General features: G+C 53.4%; 2 protein-coding genes across 3 annotated transcripts in view; both read left to right on the top strand.

Annotated features, from left to right (window-relative positions):
* The window catches only part of PHC2 (polyhomeotic homolog 2), a 119,141-nt gene extending 113,840 nt beyond the window's left edge, over nucleotides 1–5,301 (top strand). For both annotated transcript variants that reach the window (XM_040228087.1, XM_040228089.1), the window contains 2 exons: nucleotides 418–694; nucleotides 3,886–5,301. In XM_040228087.1, coding sequence (XP_040084021.1) covers nucleotides 418–694; nucleotides 3,886–4,040 — 432 coding nt within the window. In that variant the 3' untranslated portion in view covers nucleotides 4,041–5,301. The remainder of the gene's footprint in view (nucleotides 1–417; nucleotides 695–3,885) is intronic.
* A 651-nt stretch (nucleotides 5,302–5,952) lies between these two features.
* A3GALT2 (alpha 1,3-galactosyltransferase 2) lies at nucleotides 5,953–16,383 on the top strand. Its single transcript, XM_040228996.1, has 5 exons — nucleotides 5,953–7,119; nucleotides 12,331–12,414; nucleotides 12,606–12,695; nucleotides 12,981–13,118; nucleotides 15,696–16,383. Exons 1-5 carry the CDS (start codon nucleotides 7,001–7,003, stop codon nucleotides 16,381–16,383), a joined length of 1,119 nt encoding a protein of 372 aa, XP_040084930.1. The 5' UTR covers nucleotides 5,953–7,000.
* The last annotated feature ends 3,952 nt before the right edge of the window (nucleotides 16,384–20,335 follow it).

Below are 20,335 nucleotides of genomic sequence, written 5' to 3'. Positions count from 1 at the left end.
TAGACCATATGTTTTGCTGTTTATTGTTATTGTTTTGGTCTTAAACCTCTTTAAGAATCTGATGAAAGCTATAGTCAAAAATGGACACACACAAGAAAATCTACATGTTCTTTCAGGTGGTACACAGACCATTCCCCAAAACTCATAGAGCCCTGGTTAAAAAACCCACATCTACGAGAAAGAATAGACCTATAATGAGGTTATTGCAGTGCAGGGTGGTACGTGCACGAGTACTAGGACTCACTCTGCTTAGGATCAGAGAAAGGACATTGCCAAAGATACTTTTTGATCTAGAATTCAAAGGTGTATAGTAGCCAACCAGATAGAACGGGGAGACTATACCTGCTTTTGCCCAGCACTCTTGTAGAGGCAGTTTACTCCCTCATCCTGAGGAAGACTGTTTCTCTCTGCTCCTAGCCAACAGGCACCGTACCCCTTTCAGTTACCGCTGCCCTGCAGCTAACACACAGCCAGGAAGACTCCAGCCGTTGCTCAGATAACTCAAGCTACGAGGAACCCTTGTCCCCCATCTCAGCCAGCTCGTCCACCTCCCGCCGGCGACAAGGCCCGCGGGACCTGGAGCTCCCTGACGTGCACATGCGGGACCTGGTGGGCATGGGACACCACTTCCTGCCAAGTGAGCCCACCAAGTGGAACGTGGACGATGTCTACGAGTTCATCCGCTCTCTGCCAGGTAAGGCCCTGGGAGTTCGGTGCCCGCCTGGAGTAGCAAAGAATGAAAGGGCGTGAGAGACCTCACCTACTACCCCCAGGAGAGACCAGGCGGTTCAGTGAGAGACGCAGGTTCAGGAACGGGGTAGAGATAAGTGTGAGGAGATTCCTGCCCACGAGAGCTTACCTTCTAGCACAGAGCCCTGACTGGTGTCCTGTGGCCAGATGCCAACATATCTGTGGGCTCTGCGAGGGGCCTGTGTGGCAGATGATGACGTCACCTACCCTGTGTGTCTCCAGGGCAAGTTGGGAGGGGCATCGGGTGGGAGTGAAGGAAAGCTGTCCAGGAGAACGTCAAAACACCGAATGTGGCTGCCGAGTGGCAGTGGACACACGGGTCTGTGCCTGATGGAGAGGTTGCATCAGGGAGCAGCCTGGGCAGAGGCACATAGACGCAGAAGCACGTGAGGGAGCCACAGACTGCCCGTGACCCTGGGCATGCAGGGTCTCAGGGCGAGGATTTACAAACGAAGCTTGAAAGACAGAGCTTGCATCTGCATGGCTGTGCTTGTTGAGGCCCCAAAGCTTTTTCACGGTTTCTCCTGCCAGTCTCACCCAGCCACTGGCCAGGTCAGGTAGTAATGGCAGCCATAAGCTGGTTTATTCAGAGACTGAAGTGGGCTTTGGTGGCTGAGAGCGGGCTTCAGACTTAAACAGAACTGGGCTCAAATCTTGGCTCTGCCGCTTAACGCAGCGTGTTAGTTATCTATTGCTGCAGCCCCACCATTTGTCAGCACACAGGTGGTTGGGGTGGGCAGTTCTACCACCGGCATTCTTAGGCAGCTGTGGTGTCAGCCAAGGCTGAGGCCATCTGAAGGCTCGACTGAGGCTGTTAGCTCCATCCTCAGTGAGCTGTGCCTCACTTCCTCAGTGAGCTGTGCCTCGTGTGATTCTCAGGGAGGGGATGGCCACTGGCAAGAGGCCTCGGTCACCATCCACGTGGGTCTCTTCAGAACACTCCTGCTCTAACATTCTCGTGACGTGGCAGCCAGTTAACCCCCCAGGAGGAGATCTAAGAGCGCAAGGTGGAAGCCACCTGCTGTGGCCTTTATGATCTAGCCTCAGAAATCACATATTGTCACTTCAGCAGGATCTTATTGACCACACAGGTCAACCCCATTCATTGTGAAGGCCTCATGAAGGCCTGAAGGGGTTATTGGAGGGAGCTACTTGGAGGCCAGTGAGCGTAGTTCACCCCAGCGATTCAAGTTCCTCCCTCATGCAAAACACCCCCACCCCCACCCAAGGCCCCACGGCTCTCACCCCATCACAGCAGTGGCTCAAGGTTGTAAAATCTCAGCATCTGACTCAGGTCCAGGCCCAGATGAAATTCGCTGGGTCCAGCTCCTCAAGGAGAGTTCCCTCAGTCTTCACACCTGAGAATGAGCAGGGTCGTCGTTTTCCCTCCACCAACCTAGGAGATGGTGGGACGGGCACAGGGTCATCACGGTAGATGTGCCTGTTGAAGAAGGGAGCACACAGGAGGCCGCAGGAGTCACCAGTCCACACCAGGCATGTGTGGGCATTTCCTTGATGACGAGGACTCCAAGCCTGGAGTGGTTCTCCTCTGGGCTCCACCCTGACTCATCCTTCCTCTCCCTTGGAAGGAGGTGGCTGGTGGAGTTGTTTTCTTAGCCTGCTTCCTGCTGCCTTTATTTCCTGTCACCTTTGACCCTTGTGGTCCAAGTGAGCAGTGTTTCTGCCAGACGAGTCTCTCACTCTTTGTGGGCTTTTTAAATAAATCTTATCCAAAAGTGTCTTCAAGACAAACCCTACTCCATATTAGGCTTCATCTGAAACTGAGGGACTGTGGCCTTAACAGTGTGAGGAGCCGGACTGTTGAATAGAGAGGCTCTGTGAGTCACGCCCATAAAATCCTGAAAGAGCATTTGATCCAGCAGTTCTCTGAGGCCGCACCTTAGAGCTCTCTGCAGTCTTAACAGATGATTTAAGACACCCCTGCTGTCTCATCTTTAGACTGTGTTTTTTTGACTGTGTCTTGGATTTGGTCTTTGCCTGGAAACCATTTTTTTTTTTTTTTTTTTAGTTTATGTGCTGCTGAAACAAGCACTAGAAACCATTTCTTAATTTTAGCATCATTTGCCATCTGGAGAGGCTGAGGATTTTCAGAAGCAGCAAACCCAGGCTCTTTGCTGTCTCCCAGTTCTCCCCCTCGCATTTCCCACGGCAGCGCTGGGAAGCCAGGTGGCGCCTGCAGGTTCTGCCGGGGCCCCCTGAGCCGGAGAGCTGGTTCAGTGGGAGTCTCACACTCAACAGGTCACCACCAGCAACAGTATGGCCAAGTTTTCCATTTCATACCAAGGATCCCTCTTCTTCCAGTTTCCACCATTTCCTCACTTTGCTTTAAGCCTCCCCAGCAGTCTCCTCAAAGGCCATCAGGCTTCTGCGAAGCCTGGGAACCTTAGATATTCTTCTCAAAGTCACCTCCCCCCGCCACTATTGCATCCCAGGCCACACTCGCACTGGTAAGGGGTGGTGATGGCAACACCCACTCTGCCAGGTACCAAAATCGGCATTAGTTATTCACTGCTGGGAAACGTTATCCCAAGCCTAGTGGCCTACAGTAGTCAACACCTCAAGAGTTCTTGGGAGTGGCTTAGTGGGCACTTCTGGCTTGGGGCATCTTTCAGGGTCCCCATCATGATGGCAACAGGGGTGCAGGTATCTACAGGCCTGGAGCTGGAGGAACCTCCTTCCAGCCACAATCCCAGGGCAGCAGGGGGCTGACTCTGGGCAGAAGGCCTCAGTCCCTCTCCAAGTGGGCCTCTCCAGAGTGCTGCTTGAGTGCCCTCGTGACATAGTGGCTGACTCACTCCAAAAGAGATTATCCAAAAGTCTAAGGTGAAGTGCTGTGCCCTTTATGATCCAGCCTCGGAAATCCCATGCTGCCGCTTCCCCAGGGTAGCCCTGACCATGGAGGGGGGTGCTGGGTGAACAAGGACACGTGTGAACAAGGAGGCCATGGTGGAGTCTGGCTGCCCTGGGTAGGCCACTCAGCCTCTCAAGCTGTAAAATGAGAACAGCTTCAGCTCCCTCAAGGGCTGGTTGTGAGGGTCAAGTGAAATGGGGCTTCTGAAGGGCAGTAACCGCTTGTAGCCCTGGTTGACGCTGTCTTTGATCACATCCCCTCAGGCTGCCAGGAAATCGCAGAGGAGTTCCGTGCCCAGGAGATCGACGGGCAAGCTCTGCTGCTGCTCAAGGAGGACCACCTGATGAGTGCCATGAACATCAAGCTGGGGCCCGCCCTCAAGATCTACGCACGCATCAGCATGCTCAAGGACTCCTAGGGCTGGCCGGGCGCCCGGGCTCCTCCTCCCGACTGAGCAGAGCCGGCGGACACTCCTGGGGGCCCAGAGCAGGGCCGGTCAAGGGAAGGGCCCCCGCTGTGGGGCGTGGCTGGGGAGGAGGTCTCGGGACCTCCTTGGTGGCTCTCAGGGGCCTTTCTTTCTGTGGGAGGGGCAGAGAGGTAGGTGGCACAGAAGATGGGGCTTTATGCTTGTAAATATTGATAGCACTGGCTTCCTCCAAAGTCCCACGACTCTAGCCCCGCTTCTCTTCCCTCTTTCTGTCCCCCATTTTCCAGGGGGTATGTGGTCAGGGCTCCCAACCTGAGTTGGGTCACTTCCCAGGGCAGCCATTGGGCCTGGAGAGAGGCCTCGGAAGCCCTCACCTGCCTTCCTCCTCTTCTTTCTCGGGGCCCAGCTCGCTCTTCCGTTTGCCAGCTTCTCCCACTTCAGCCTGTTACTGAAGCCACCAGAAGGGTTCTCCCCCCTCACCCTTGCAGGTGGAGGGAGAGAAGCTGGGCCCGGTTTGGCCACACCTGCTGGTACAGACGCCTTAACGCTGTGTGTGTGACTGTGTGACTGTGTGGGAGCCTGGACTGACTGATGGGCCGAGAGCCCCCCCTGGCATCTCCAGGTGTTTTGTAGCAAACAGCCACTTAGTGCTTTGTCCTGGACTCCACTCAGCCTCGGGATGGGGAATAGGAAAAAGGGCTGCCTCGGTGCAGAGGCAGGATCAGAAAGCGATGCAGGTTAGCAGGAGATTTTCCTTTCCAGATTGTCATGGTGTCTCTGCAGCCCTTTCCTGCACTGTGACGCCCCCCGCCCCGACTGCCCTGCTGTGTCACAGACGGCATTAAGGAAGCTGCCAGTGGGCTGGGCTAAGCTGCGCCTCCTGGTCTTGCCTGTCCACCCACCCTGAGAGCCCAGTGGTGGGGCCCAGAGAACATCCAAGGGCGGAAGAGCTGGAGTGACCGCTGAGGTGAAGAAGGCAGCCTTCAGCCTCGGCTCCCACACTTCTTTGCCTCTGGAACTTGCTGGCAGCAGTGTGAGCTGCCCATGGAGGAGGTGGGGCAGGAAGGGCGAGGGCCAGCCTCTGACCTGCCCTGCACGCTGCAGGCTTCCGGGGAAGAGTTGGACTCTCCCCAGGGGAGGGTGGGTGCCCTTCTCAGTTCGTGCTATTCCCCACTCACACCCCCAGGCAGGGTTGGAAATGAAGGACTTTTTTAACCTTTTTTGTTTTTTAAAAATAAATCTGTAAAATCCATTCCCTCTGTGCCTTTCTCCCCTGGGGGATGCCTTTCTGTGATCCTGAAGAGCTACTTTTCACCTGCAAGGAGAGGGTGGGTCCCTGGGCTGGTGGGGGACGGCCACCTTAACTGGTCAGCGTATCCTCCACGCTTTGCTGCGTCATTCGAGGGCACACTCAGCCCCGGTTCAGATCCCACCTGTTCACGGGTATTCCTTGGGAGTGCAGGGGTCCAGGGCCCCTCAGCTCTGCGCCTCCCCGACCTGCCACTGCCGCTTGGGAGACAGGACGCTGCTCGTCAGGAGTGCCTGGCACACGAGGCAGAGCCCAGGGCCCCCCGCCCTCACAACGCACCTGAGGTGGCTGTGGCTCCGTGCCCAGCACCGCCCTTGGGGTAACTGCCTCACTCGGCAGCTGAGCATTCTTTGGATGCTGGAATAGCAAAGTATTAGGAGAGTCTCTGCCTCAGGAGGCAATTGCCTAAGCCTCGAATAAAGAAGGGGCCTTCCAAGCACAGGCCGCTCGTGCACTCAGTCTGTAACAGAGGGGCCCAGGGAGATTGATTGGCAGGGACCTTTTAAGAACTAATACCCACATCTTGATGACAACTGCAGAAAACCTTGAAGATGTAACTACTTCCTGGAGGAAGAGGAGAAACAACTGACTAGTTGACCACCCCCAGGACGGAGCTACGACTTGGGGAGTCTGGTCTTCAGAAGCTCAAGAATGGCTAGCCGGACAGGGGCCAGCATGGGACCCTGGGCTGAGGGGGAGTGGGGAGGGTTCCCCAGGAAGACCCCCGTGTTGCCCACCCCCTCCAGGGCAGGGGAGCGGGCCACTGTGGCCCGTGCAGCTTCCCTCGACCTTTTGCTTTCTGGAGGACAAAGCCAGGCCCAGCCGGAGTCTGTACTCGCATGTGAGGTGGGGGAGGGAGCCGAAACTCCTGAAAGAGGATAGGGTGGATCCGCAGGGCGGGCTGACAGGTAAACACACCCCTGCTGTCTCTTCACTCTGGATGGAAGGCCTCAGTCTGAAGGGAGCTTCCTTCAACATATATTCGCTCCTGATGTTCATGCCTTACACAGAATTTTGCAAAACTTTTGATTGTGACCGACAGTTTGTTCCCCACCCTCATATGTACTGAGATGTATGTAACTGAAGCAAAACAGAATAATACCTACCCCGATGTATAATACATTCTGACAATTTTCAGTTCATGTTCATAGTTTTAAAATCTTGGTCATGATCTATGAGATTGAGTTCTGATGAATCATATTCTGCACTTGAAAAAAACATGCCTGGTGTAAACTTTTTCAGAACCTTTCCACCTTACAGTCTTGTGTTGCTCTTTCCCTATCCTGGCTGACTGGTATGCACACACTGTTTTACTGAAGAGGTCAAGGTCAAGGGCTCTTGGAGGTGAACTGTGCAAAGTCCCAATCAGATACCCTTGAGTTGTAGCTGGAACTCTGCAGATCAGGGTTCTTGCTCGGTGGCAAACACCACAGAGGACCTAAAGAGGGGCAGTAGGACCTGCGCCACCCGCCCCCCCCACCCACCCACCCAGGGGAGGAAAAAGCCTTGGGACAACATGGCTCGGTCCCTCTGGCCAACCAGAGCCACCGTACTCAGATCCACCCTCTTGCAGGTGATTGGCCCCAGGGTGGGGGGTCCTCCGGGCAGTCCCACTTGGTCCTGGGGGCGTGGTTTCTGACACATGGCCTGGAACAGCTTTGTTCCAGTCACCAGGTCATTTCTTCCCTGGCTCTCGGCTGAGGCAGTTCTTGGAAGGCTGTCCCACCTGCTCCTTGACATGGCTTTCAGGGAAGGACCCAGGTGAGTGGGGACGCTGCTAGGGTCTGGGGGAAAGATGGGGCATGACAACTGTCCTGAGAGAAGTCCAGTCTGGTAGCCAAAACAGTTGAGGAGGAGGCACCAAGGCTGACCCGCTGAGTACGAGCTGAGCCCTAGAGATCCTTGGGGGAAAGTGGCTGGAGAGGCATCGCCGTGGGGTATAGACGGTCCGGGGCATGAATGTGGCGGTGGGGGAAGACAGCACCCTGGGAGAGCTCGTAGCCTGTGAAGAGTCTGGTGACTCTCCTGCTGCCCCTGACTCTGACCCCATGGTGAGCAGAGAACAGACTGGGGCGCATGTTCCACTGAAACAGAGCTCTCTCTTCCCACTGGGAGTGGCCGTCCAGGCCTGCAAAGGCATTCCCACTCAGGAACGAACAACTGACCTTTAACCACCCGAATGCAAGGAGGGTTCAGGAGCCAGTGTGAAGCGGCCTTGAGAGACGGCCTCCTGCAGGTGGGAGCTGGCTGGGGGGTCCTTTTAAATCTGAGCGAGGAACTGGGAACAGTGGGCCAGGCAGATGCCCTGTGGGCTAGGGTTCCCAGGCTGGGGCGTGGGAGGTGGGATTGGCAGGGCCTGGTGGGTGCTCGTTGAAGGCCTAGGCGTCAGAACCCTCCCAGGACTGATGGCTAGAGCCCACCTGGACCACCTGGGGATGGCTCTGCCTGGCTGCCCTGGATGGAGGGACTGGCTAAGAGCATGGGATGGCAGAGAAGGCTCTGCTCCAGCGTCTCCTGCCCTTGCCCACCTACCCCCTGCTATCCCTTCAGGGGGCAGTCTCGTTTCCAAGAGCAACTGTAAAATAGCTCCATAATGTTTATATTGATTACATAATGAAAGGATATGTTGGATTAAATTATTAAAACTTCAGTTCTTTCCACTCTCTTAACATGGCTACTATTATTAGAAAAATTTAATTTATATTCCTGGCTCACACTATATTTCTATTGGGTAAAGCTGTTCCAGATTTCCTCCTACATCTTTATAAAAGAACAGAGATGTACACATCTGTGTACATTTTATAAAAGAACACAGATGCACAGGTCACGGGTACGGGAGCCTTCCCCTCACAGGAGTGAGGTCGGCCTCTATGCACAGTTCTGTTACTTCCTCTTCCACTGAGTCCCTTAGGCCCTCTTTTCCAGAGAGCACGTATCCACCAACCTCATCCTTTTCAACGGCCAGGCTACTCTCCATTGCATGGGGATGCATTACTCATTCATCATCCTCTCCACGGACCAACACTGGGGTGGCTTATCTCCATCTGCTTTTTCCAGCAATGCTAGGAGAACCACCTTTGCCTGCCGGCTGTGCAGTCTCGTTTCCAGAAGGGGAAAGTTGGGTCTGGTGTGAGTGTGTGAAATGATTTTGTAGGCTTTGTAGGCAGGACTGAGAGAGGTGGACTTCACCTTGCAGTCACTAGAAAGGCTTAAAACTGCTTGCTCTTTCTAAATGGCTCTGTATTTTTCCTTCATTAAAAGAAGCAATAAAATCACATTAGAGACAAGTGGAAGGAAAAATAAAGGAAAAAAACCCTCCCATAGCCTATTGCACAGATACTTCTTCCTTTCAGTCCTCTGGTGCATGTTTTCATCACTAGACCTGTAATCACAGTGCCCATAAATTTTAGATCTTGCTTTTTCCAATGAAGGTTTTCGTGTAAGATCTTTCCATGTGACACAGAATCTTCATAAAAAGTTTACTTCACTGGACACTGGGGCCTTTTCCAGTTGTATCTGAGCAGCCTGCGCAATGCCTTCTCCACGGCTGCTCTCCAGCCCTTGTTCAACCAAGCTCAAGTCTCCCTATGTAAAAGAAACACACACGCCTCCATCAGTCCCAATCCCTCAACCTCTTCAGTTCCCGTCCTGTCTCTTTCCTTTTACAGTCAGACTTCTGGGAAGAGCCACCTGCCCCACCCTCCATTTCCTCCTCTGCTCACTCAGCCCCCTGCCCTCCCCAAGCTGTGTCCTTGGTGCTGGGCCCTGGCTCTCCTCCCTGGCTCTCTCCCTGTTCCACAGCATTCATGCCCTCCGGGGGAATCCCAGAACTCTCCTGAGGCTGCCTGCCTGCCTTCTGGGCTCCTTAACGCCAATCAGACTAGTAGCCTTCATCTCCTTTGCTAGTCCCCCAGTCCTGCCCACCCTACCTCGACAGCCACTCATCACCTACTCCTCCCAACCCACTGCCAACACTGCCTCCCTCTCCATGTCCAGGCTGGAGTATTTCTCAAATAAAAATCTGGCTGCACCACTTTTTGAAGGGAAGGCCCTGAAAAGGGCTCCCCACGGCTTCAAGATGAAGTCCAAACCCCTTAGCCTAGACTGTGGGTCCTGGTGATCTGGTTCTGGCTTAACCCCAGCCTCACCTCTCATCACTCCCCATCCACACTCCACCCACCCCTGTGGAGGACCTACAGTTCCACATGCTTTCTAAGCTCTCTCTCACTTCCTCACTTCTACACATTGCTGTTTCTTTTTCACGGACCTCCCTTTCCCCTCCACTGCCTCCTCTGCCTGGATAACTTCTAATCCTTCCGGTCCTAGCTTAAAGGGCACCTCCTCCAGGAAGCTTCCCTGACTTCCTCCCCATCTGTCCAGGCTCAGGTGCCATCCACTAGTTTGCCCTTAATGCTCTCTTGTATTTACACTAATCACAGCCTTTGCTATGCTGTTCCATTCCTCTTTGCCATCTGTCCTCTGACCCCATTCCCCTCTTTCTGGCCATCACACCTTCCTGACCCTACTCCTGGAAGACAAGGTCAGTGTCTCACTCACCTCTGAATCCTTGACCTAGCACAGTGCTCAGTTCTGAGCTTGTGACCACTAAGCGTAGGCTGAATGCACGAATGAGCAGAAACTAGTGAACATCTTGATGCATAAACTTTTCCCATGCTGAAGATGGTCTCCTTTGAACAGGTTCCCAGAACCTGCAGTGATTGGATTGAAGGGGATGACTGCTGAAAGTTTCAATTCCCACAGCTAAGGAGCTTTCCACAAAAGCTGTAGTGATTTACATCCCACCGGCAGGTGTAAGAGTGCTTATCTCGCTGTATTCTCACAGCGTGGCTATTTTCATTTCTTTTTTAAAAAGTGCTCATTTTATAGGCAAAACATCTTGCCTGGTTCTAATCTGTAAGTCTTTGATTACTAGTGAGGGTGAACATCTTTCCATATGTTTGCCTACTAAATGCATTTCCCCTTTGAGGATTTCCCTCATGCGATGTGGACACAGTTACAGCAGCTGGCATTTTATGAGCTGACTCTGGGGGCTGTTTGGGGGAGGGGGAACTGGGAGCAGGGAGGTCCTGGTGCGGATGAGCAGGCAAGGTCACTGTGGGGGTTGGGGGGATAGGTGCAGCAGAGAAGTGGGAGATCAAGGAGGCAAAGCCAACACACCCTGAGGGCTTGCAACAGACAGTGGGCAAGGCAGAGGGAGGGGTCCGTGCACCCAGGTTTGGCCAACTGAACAGAAGCGTGCATCCAACGGAGAGGCACGGGTGAATGTGTACATACACAACTGCAAGGGGCCTCTCTGATCTATTTACTGGATACACCTGCTGAGGACCAGTGACATGGGGCAGCAGGAAAGGCAGGGGCATGAGCAGGGTCTGATCAGGCTGCCTTCTTGGAAGAGACCAGAGGAGGCAGGTTTCGGAAGGACTTTACAGGGCAGGGAGGGGAGCTGGGAGTTTGTGCCGAGAATCCTGAGGGCTCGTTCAGCAACAACAGCATGGATGATAATCAACAATAGCTAAAGCTTACTGAGCTGTTACTGCGCGCAAGGCCTTGTTCTAATCACTTAGCAGGTATGAACTCAGTAGCCACCGCAGCCCTCTAAGGTAGGTATTCTTGTGAAGTACATGTCTAGATGAGGAGGCTCAAGCGTAGAGGCCCAGAATCTTGCCCGAGGTCAGACAGCTAAGAAGTGGTGGCCTGGGATTCAAACCTGGGGGTCTAGCTCCAGTGGCCAGGCTCCTCCCCAGAGGGGTTCAGTCTGTCTAGAGACACTGGAACCCAGCAGGGGTGAGAAGAGCTGGAGGAGACCCCCTCACCCCCTGCCGAGGAGCTTATCAAAATTCTCAACTTTCAGAGCCCTTCTGGAAAACAAGCAACTACAGACAAATTGCAAAGTCCACCTCCTTGGAGCTAGCAATGGGGTTGCTGAGCTCTGCTGGAGGGACCCCACTCCATGACTGGAGCTGCCACAGACACACAGTCCCCTGACTGCAGCCCGCCCTCCAGGAAGCCCAGCAACTCATCCCTAAGCCCCAGATGCTCTCAACTCCCAGCCACAAACTTCCCTGCATCCCCTCGCAGACTCTTCCCTGTCCAAGTTCGATCCGACCCAGACAAAGCACCGTAATGTTACTATCCCCCATATCTGCTGCTGGGAAAAGGCAAAAAAATTACACATCTACATATTTATCAGAAATGACCTGGTTAGGCAAAGGATGCCGTCCCAATCAAAGGCATATTAAGCAGCTGGAAAAGAGGGTGAGGAAGCACTTCAAGAATGCAGATGGACATAATGGTCCATGGAAAATGCAAGGTGGAGAACAGCTTATCCCTGAGAGACCATTTGTGGGGGGGAAAGCCAAGGAAGGGATGGAGGGAAGGAGAAAGAATTTGCTACTGTATTTATATTTGCCTGTCTATGCACAGACTAGGCCCCTGCAGAGGGGACTGGGTGGCTAAGAACAGAGAGACTGCACTATCTACCCTCTTCTGTACCTTACAATGTCTGTGCCAAATGACAGAATAATTTATTCATATTAACATTAAATCACATCATTTTTCATATATAAATGTATATATATATATATATATATATATATATATATAAATGAGTTGTTGATGCCCCTTCCAGCTCAGTTGATAAAGAATCTACCTGCAACGTAGGAGACCCCTGTTTAATTCCTGGGTCAGGAAGATCCACTGGAGAAGGGACAGGCTACCCACTCCAGTATTCTTGGGCTTCCCTTGTGGCTCAGCTGGTAAAGAATCCACCCACAATGCAGGAGACCTGGGTTTGATCCCTGGGTTGGAAAGATTTCCTGGAGAAAAGAAAGGGAAAATACTCCAGTATCCTGGCCTGGAGAATTCCATGGACTGTATAGTCCATGGGGTCGCAGGAGTCGGACACGACTGAGCGACTTTCACTTTCATTCACTTTCACTCCCCACCTCCCAGGGCCTGGAAGAAAATCTTCTGGCAGCTGATCCTATTTGCACTTGGCCTCTTAGGGCTGCTCCAGTTCGGGCTTCCTGTACTCAGGTATAACCCCTTCCCCAGCCCTTGCAATGGGACCAGCAGGGGCAGGGTCCAAGTGTCCCCCTGAGGGATGGGGAGTGGCAGCTGTCACGGCTGCACAAGCATCCTCGGGGGCTCTCCCTCCTTGCAAGTAGCAAAGAGAGAGGGCTCCTGAGCAGGCTGGCACCCCCCTCACTACTGCTCCCACCCCACAGGCATCTGGAAGTCCTCATCCCTATGGGTGTCTGCCCTCCGGCCAGAACGCCCCTGCTGAGAGACAACTTCACAGGTCCCCTGCATCCTGGGTGAGAAGCCACCACCTCTCCCACTCTGAGAACACCCCCACACCCTACCAAGCTCTGCCCCAGTGTCCCTGTCCTCCTCGCATCCCCGACTCTGGCAGGGCTAGGCACTCCACCCAGGGCCCCCCTCAGGTAGCACGTCTCCCACTACTCTGCTGGGTCTGGGATAGAGATTTCTAGGGGCAGGGCCTGGGTGGTCCCGAGGGCCCAGGACTAGGAAGGGTGGCAGTGAGCGTTCACCCAGCAGGTGAACGGACAAACCTGTCTCTCCCTCCCTGCCCCGGCCAGGGCCCGGCCTGAAGTCCTAACCTGTACTTCCTGGGGGGCTCCCATTATTTGGGATGGCACCTTCGACCCAGACGTGGCCCAGCAAGAGGCTGTGCAGCAGAACCTCACCGTGGGTCTGACTGTCTTTGCTGTAGGCAGGTAAGGCCTGGGGAGGGAAATGGTGCCATCCTAGCAGGAAGAAGTGGGGGTGCATGTGATGTAGTGAGTGGGGCACCCCATTCTCCTGGGCCATAGGATGCCAAGGAGAAGCAGAGACAGCACCCCTTGTCCCAGACCCCCATGGCGAGGGCAGACCCCTCCTCCCTGGACACCAACGCCATGGAGTCTACCCGGCACAGGCAGCCAGGAGCTCAGAATCACAACCGAGAAGGAATCTGCCCAGGGTCTGGGGCAGATCCATCTGGAGGCCTTGGGTTTTCGGTGAGAAAATGGTCTTTTCAGGTGAGACTTGTGAGAGGAGATGACAATGACTGGGTAAACAGAGGGGCTGGCCCGGCGGCAGAAGGGCCCATGGCCAGTGGCTGAGGCACAGCACACAACAAGGGGAAGCAGGAGGTTGGCCAAGCAATTCTGATGGCAGGAGAGGGACTGGGGAGCTGAGGGCTTTTGCAAGGGAGCGAATCTGGGCTGGGTAAAGAGGGATGTGAAGAAAGGGAGATACTGAGAATGGCAGCTTCAGCAGACCAGAGGACTCTGAGGAAGGGCTGTTGGGGGTGGTAGCACAGGACATGAGCTGGAAGGATGGGCGCTCCCAGAGTGGGACATGTGAAGGCTGCAACGTTGGCGGAGGGCCCAGACTGATGACGACCAAGTCGAGAGAGAGGCCACGGGGGCAGCTGAGTGAGTGGGGAGGGGACAGAATCAGGACAGGAGGCCAATCGAGGATATGAGGGGCCCCCAGGTACGGAGAAGGAGCCCCGAGTGGTAGGTGGAGAAGAAATCTCAGGGCACTGACTTTTCATCTCCCCATTATGGACAGCAGGCTCTCCAATCTGGTATTCACCTTCCAGTAGTGATGCAAAGTGCTGCCTAAGAGCAGCAATCAGATCCTACAATCTAAGGGCTCAGAGAGGCAGAGTTTAAGGCAATCTAAGGAAAAGTTTCTAATAATGGAACAGGCTGCTTTGGGAAGGCAGTGAGAGCTTTGCCTCCAGAAAAAGATATGCAAAAGTCTGGGGAAGGAATTCTGTCATCAGACACCCCAGACAACTGCTCAAGGTTCCTCCAAATTTGTCCCTCACACTCTGGAAGGGAGAGAAAGTCAGGAGGGCCCCTGGAAGGCCAGGGAGCAAACAGGACAAGGGCTGACCAGGGAGCCAGGTGGGCAGAACTGTGGCCTCTCCAGGACCTTGGTGCCCCCACTTCTGTTCTGGATGCTGAGTAAGGGGTTTCTCCACCAGCCTCCATAGCTCAGTTGGTAAAAAATCCGCCTGCAAAGCAGGAGACCCTGGTTCAATTCCTGGATTGGGAAAATCTGCTGCAGAAGGGATAGGCTACCCACTCCAGTATTCTTGGGCTTCCCTTGTGGCTCAGGTGGTAAAGAATCTTTCTGCAGTGCGGGAGACCTGGGTTCGATCTCTGGGTTGGGAAAATCCCCTGGAGAAGGGAAAGGCTATCCACTCCAGTATTCTGGCCTGGAGAATTCCACGGACTGTATAGTCCATGTGGTCGCAAACAGTCGACACAACTGTACCGATTTTCACTTTCGCTTTCCACCAGCTTGAGGGACCCAGAGTTTCTGGGACCAGAAGTTTCAGGGTCCTAAGTTCCAAGGTCCTATAAACCCAACATAGGACGCTGACGCTTCTAAGGTCTCTAACTCCAGCTTCTCCCAGTTCCACCCAGAATAGAGCAAGTGCAGGTAAGGATACAGGCTCTAATGCCAGGCTGGGTTCAAATCCTGGTTTCACACTTACCAACTGTGTGTACACTTGGACAAGTTAATAAAGCTCTTTGTGACTCAGTTTCCTCACCTGAGATAAAGATAATAATGGTGAAGATTAAATGAGATAATGCACATTACTTTGAAAACTGTCTGCCACATGATTAATGTTCTAAAATATCAGGCATTATTACTATTATGACCCCAGGATTCCAAGGTGTGTTTATAGAAAGTTACTAGTATTGCAAACAACCCACTTACCTAGGTTTGTGGTTTGTCACCACAAACTCAATGACAGAAAAGAATTCATTATTGCCATTGCTCACGGTCTTGTGGCTCAGGAATTCCGACAGGGCTCAGCAGCTGGGGCCCCTCCCTGCTCCCAAACTTTTGGGTCCCCACCGGGCCAGTAGCCTGCGGAAAACCAGAGGACGCTTTTCTCCGTGGCTAGCTCAGGCTCTCTCACTTCGTGGCAGCCTCAGAGTGCTTAAGCAAAGGGCCAGAGCTCTAAAGAGACAAAGGGTAACGGGCCAGTCCTCCCAAGGACCAGAACAGCGTCCCTTCCTTGGGACTCTACTGACCTAGGCGGTCAGGGAGTGCCGTGTTCAAGGGCAGGGACACAGAGCCCCTGTGGGCAGGGATGGCACACAATGGGCAATGATTTTTAATTCACCTCGGACGACTCTGGGGCTGAATAGTTCTGGAGTTCCAGGGCCTGGGGTTGCAGGGTCCCAGGAAGGACATGGGGAGGGCTGGTAAGCCCGACGACTCCTCGGACTCCGGAGGGCGCAGCGGCCCGGGCTGATTTGGCCCGGCCCCGCCCCGCCCGGCAGGTACCTGGAGAAGTACCTGGAGCGCTTCCTGGAGACGGCCGAGCAGCACTTCATGGTGGGCCAGCGCGTGGTGTACTACGTGTTCACCGAGCGTCCGGCCGCGGTGCCCCGCGTGCCGCTGGGCCTGGGCCGCCGGCTGCGCGTGGAGCGCGTGGCACGCGAGCGCCGCTGGCAGGACGTGTCCATGGCGCGCATGCGCGCGCTGCACGCGGCGCTGGGCGGCCGTCTGGGCCGCGAGGCGCGCTTCGTGCTCTGCATGGACGTGGACCAGCACTTCAGCGGCGCCTTCGGGCCCGAGGCGCTGGCCGAGTCGGTGGCGCAGCTGCACGCCTGGCACTACCGCTGGCCCCGGCGGCTGCTGCCCTTTGAGCGCGACGCGCGCTCGGCCGCCGCGCTGGGCCCCGGGGAGGGCGACTTCTACTACCACGCGGCCGTGTTCGGGGGCAGCGTGGCGGCCCTGCGGCGGCTGACGGCGCACTGCGCGCGGGGCCTGCGGCGGGACCGCGCGCGCGGCCTGGAGGCGCGCTGGCACGACGAGAGCCACCTCAACAAGTTCTTCTGGCTGCACAAGCCCGCCAAGCTGCTGTCGCCCGAGTTCTGCTGGAGCCCCGACATAGGCCGCCGGGCCGAGATCCGCCGCCCGCGCCTGCTCTGGGCGCCCAAGGAGTATGCCTTGCTGCGTGGCTAGCGGTGCCCTGGGCACCGGAGGTCCCAGATGCCTGCGGGGCCCCTTCTGGAAGGGGTGTGGAGCTGGAGGGGACAGAAAGACGGCATGAAAACCAGCCTGGCTGCGGGGATGGGGGGCGGGGGGGTTGGAGGAGGCCTGGCCTTGGGGGAGTGCCTCTCCGAGGCAGGCGGTCCATCCCTTCCCCAACTTTGTACCGCGACCCAGGCACCACCAGCTGCCTGGAAACCTTTCACTTCTGACCTTATTGAGTTCAGCAGAGGCCCCACTCCTGAAGAGATGTTTTAGCCCCTTCCTCATAACCCCCACTTAAAAAAAAAAAAGTGGGACTGAGGCCCAAAAAGGGAACGTAACTGTCTAAGGACCCAGAGCATCTGTGAGTCAGTCAGTGAGGTCAGCAGCTGGAAAGTCAGGACGGGCCCGCAGGCCAAATAGCTGCCATTGGGCAGGAGCCCCAGATGGAGAAACACGGTGGCACCCGTTTCACCTCCCCCGCTCTCAGCACGGTTTGTACATATTTAAGCAATACAATAATAAAAGACATTATTCCACAGTGTCCTTGTGACCCTTTCTCCTGGAGAATCCAAATTCATAAAAATAACATTTCCTCGCCATGGGACCCACGGCTGTTTAGCCACAGTGTCTGGGAGATAAATTTCCTTATCCGTGGCTGCTGTCCAGACTCTTCATCCTCAATAGAGAAAGATGCACGTTCCGAATGGGAGCATGAAGTCATCAGGCCTTCCAGGAAAGGTGGTTCCCTCCGGGAAATAGCTGCAGAGTTGGGGAAGTTATCTGCTGGAAGTCCCTGAGATATTGTCTTAACAGCTGAAAACTAGAGGCCCAGAGAGGGTGGGATTTCCCTCTGGGTCTCCTGAACCATTTCTGTAGTGTTCTCATAGACCTTCAATTTTTAACAGCCTCCACTGTTTTCAGGTGGGACAACAGTTCTGCAAGCCAACTCTGATGGCTTTTACACACTAACCATTTTTTCAAACCATTTTAATAAACATTGTATCAACACAGTTGATGACGATCTACCCTCCCCAAAGCAGTTCCTAGGTCCCAGTGTCTCCTGCCTAGATTAGAAGAACCCAGGAGGCCTTTCGGACTCTGGGTTAGAGCTAAGAACAGGCCAGGTGTGCCCGAGAACAGGTTATGACTTGATGACTATAAGCTGACATCCCTTCCTCTGGTGGGAGACTGTCCCCCTTACCCTGCAGCATTCACTCAAAGCCACACAGACTGACTCCTCAGCCAGCAGAGACCTGAGTTCAGGGCCAGTAAGACCTGGTTAGGAATCAACTCCCTTTCTGACTCTGTGCATGGCTGTGGACTAGATCCTTAACCTTTGTTGAGTCTGTTTTCTCACATGTAAAGTGGGGATGCCAGTCATCCTCGGTGCAGGTGTTGTGACACTCCAGAAAATAACTTGCCTTCTCCCTCTCTTTGCCTGCCCCTTCTCCAGCAAGTTCAAGGGGTGCAAAGGAGTCAGCAAAGGCCAGCCATTTCATGTTTTAAAGAGGAGGTGATGGCAGGAGCCAGGGGTTTTCTGCAGCCGGGCTGGAGCAGCCTCCTGCGGTGGGTTGAGATCTTTCTGAGGAGGGGAGGGGTCAAGGAAGCTGCAAGGGAACAGAGTGGATGATCACTTGGCCCAGAGGCCCCCCACGGGGGTGGGGCTGTAGAGCCAGGATCAGCTCCTGCAGCTCCTTCAGGGTCCCTGTCAATCATTGTCCTCGGCACCCATCCTGTGACCCTCAAGGACCTAACAAGCTCCCGAGAGCTTCCCGGTGAGCCAGTGAAAATCAGACTCCCAGTCCCCCTAGTGTCACCGCGACATGCAAAACCTTCACCTGTCCAGCCATCCCTAGTGCCATGCCGGCTCAGATGTCATCCCCCCAAATTCCCAGACTTCGACAGCCCTCTGTAATCAGAGTTCACTGATCATAAAGGACATAGATTCACCAAGGACACATCAAATAATAACAACAACTACATTTATTGGGTACTTACTGTGTGCCAGGCAGTTCTAAGCCTAATATCTATTGATTCATTCAATTTGCATATCCATCCTATAAATTACTATTATTTTCCTCATATTACCCATGAGAAAATCGGGCACAGAGAGGTTAACTAACTTACCTGCTACTACACCATTCCATTCAGTTCAGTCGCTCAGTCGTGTCCGACTCTTTGCGACCCCATGAATCGCAGCACGCCAGGCCTCCCTGTCCATCACCAACTCCTGGAGTTCACCCAAACTCATGTGCATCGAGTCAGTGATGCCATCTAGCCATCTCATCCTCTGTCATCCCCTTCTCCTCCTGCCCCCAATCCTTTCCAGCATCAGGGTCTTTTCCAATGAGTCAACTCTTCTTATGAAGTGGCCAAAGTATTGGAGTTTCAGCCTCAGCATCAGTCCTTCCAATGAACACCCAGGACTGATCTCCTTTAGGACAGACTCGTTGGATCTCCTTGCAGTCCAAGGGACTCTCAAGAGTCTTCTCCAGCACCACAGTTCAAAACCATCAATTCTTTGGCGCTCAGCTTTCTTTATAGTCCAACTCTCACATCCATACATGACCACTGGAAAAACCATAGCCTTGACTAGATGGACCTTTGTTGGCAAAGTAATATCTCTGCTTTTTAATATACTATCTAGGTTGGTCATAACTTTCCTTCCAAGGAGTAAGCGTCTTTTAATTTCCTGGCTGCAATCACCATCTGCAGTGATTTTGGAGCCCCAAAAAATAAAGTCTGACACTGTTTCCCCATCTATTTCCCATGAAGTGATGGGACCAGATGCCATGATCTTCGTTTTGTTGAGCTTTAAGTCAACTTTTTCACTCTCCACTTTCACTTTCATCAAGAGGCTTTTTAGTTCCTCCTCACTTTCTGCCGTAATGATAGTGTCATCTGCATATCTGAGGTTATTGACATTTCTCCCGGCAATCTTGATTCCAGCTTGTGCTTCTTCCAGCCCAGCGTTTTCTCACGATGTACTCTGCATATAAGTTAAATAAGCAGGGTGACAATATACAGCCTTGACGTACTCCTTTTCCTATTTGGAACCAGTCTGTTGTTCCATATCCAGTTCTAACTGTTGCTTCCTGACCTGCATATAGGTTTCTCAAGAGGCAGGTCAGGTGGTCTGGTATTCCCATCTCTTTCAGAGTTTTCCACAGTTTGTTGTGATCCACACAGTCAAAGGCTTTGGCATAGTCAATAAAGCAGAAATAGATGTTTTTCTGGAACTCTCTTGCTTTTTCCATGATCCAGCGGATATTGGCAATTTGATCTCTGGTTTCTCTGCCTTTTCTAAAACCAGCTTGAACATCTAGAAGTTCATGGTTCACGTATTGCTGAAGCCTGGCTTGGAGAATTTTCAGCATTACTTCACTAGCATGAGATGAGTGCAATTGTGCAGTAGTTTGAGCATTCTTTGGCATTGCCTTTCTTTGGAATTGGAATGAAAACTGACCTTTTCCAGTCCTGTGGCCACTGCTGAGTTTTCCAACTTTGCTGGCATATTGAGTGAAGCACTTTCACAGCATCATCTTTCAGGATTTGAAATAGCTCAACCGGAATTCCATCACCTCCACTAGCCTTGTTTGTAGTGATGCTTTCTAAGGCCCACTTGACTTCACGTTCCAGGATGTCTGGCTCTAGGTGAGTGATCATACCACCATGATTATCTGGGTCATGAAGCTCTTTTTTGCACAGTTCTTCTGTGTATTCTTGCCACCTCTTCTTAATATCTTCTGCTTCTGTTAGGTCCATACCATTTCTGTCCTTTATTGAGCCCATCTTTGAATGAAATGTTCCCTTGGTATCTCTAATTTTCTTGAAGAGATCTCTAGTCTTCCCTATTCGGTTGTTTTCCTCTATTTTCTTGCATTGATCGCTGAGGAAGGCTTTCTTATCTCTCCTTGCTATTCTTTGGAACTCTGCATTC

This window comes from Oryx dammah, unplaced genomic scaffold (genome assembly GCF_014754425.2).
Source record: "Oryx dammah isolate SB20612 unplaced genomic scaffold, SCBI_Odam_1.1 HiC_scaffold_27, whole genome shotgun sequence".
NCBI lineage: Eukaryota > Metazoa > Chordata > Mammalia > Artiodactyla > Bovidae > Oryx > Oryx dammah.
Note: the sequence above shows the minus strand (reverse complement) of the source record. Positions and strands in the feature narration are given on the sequence as shown.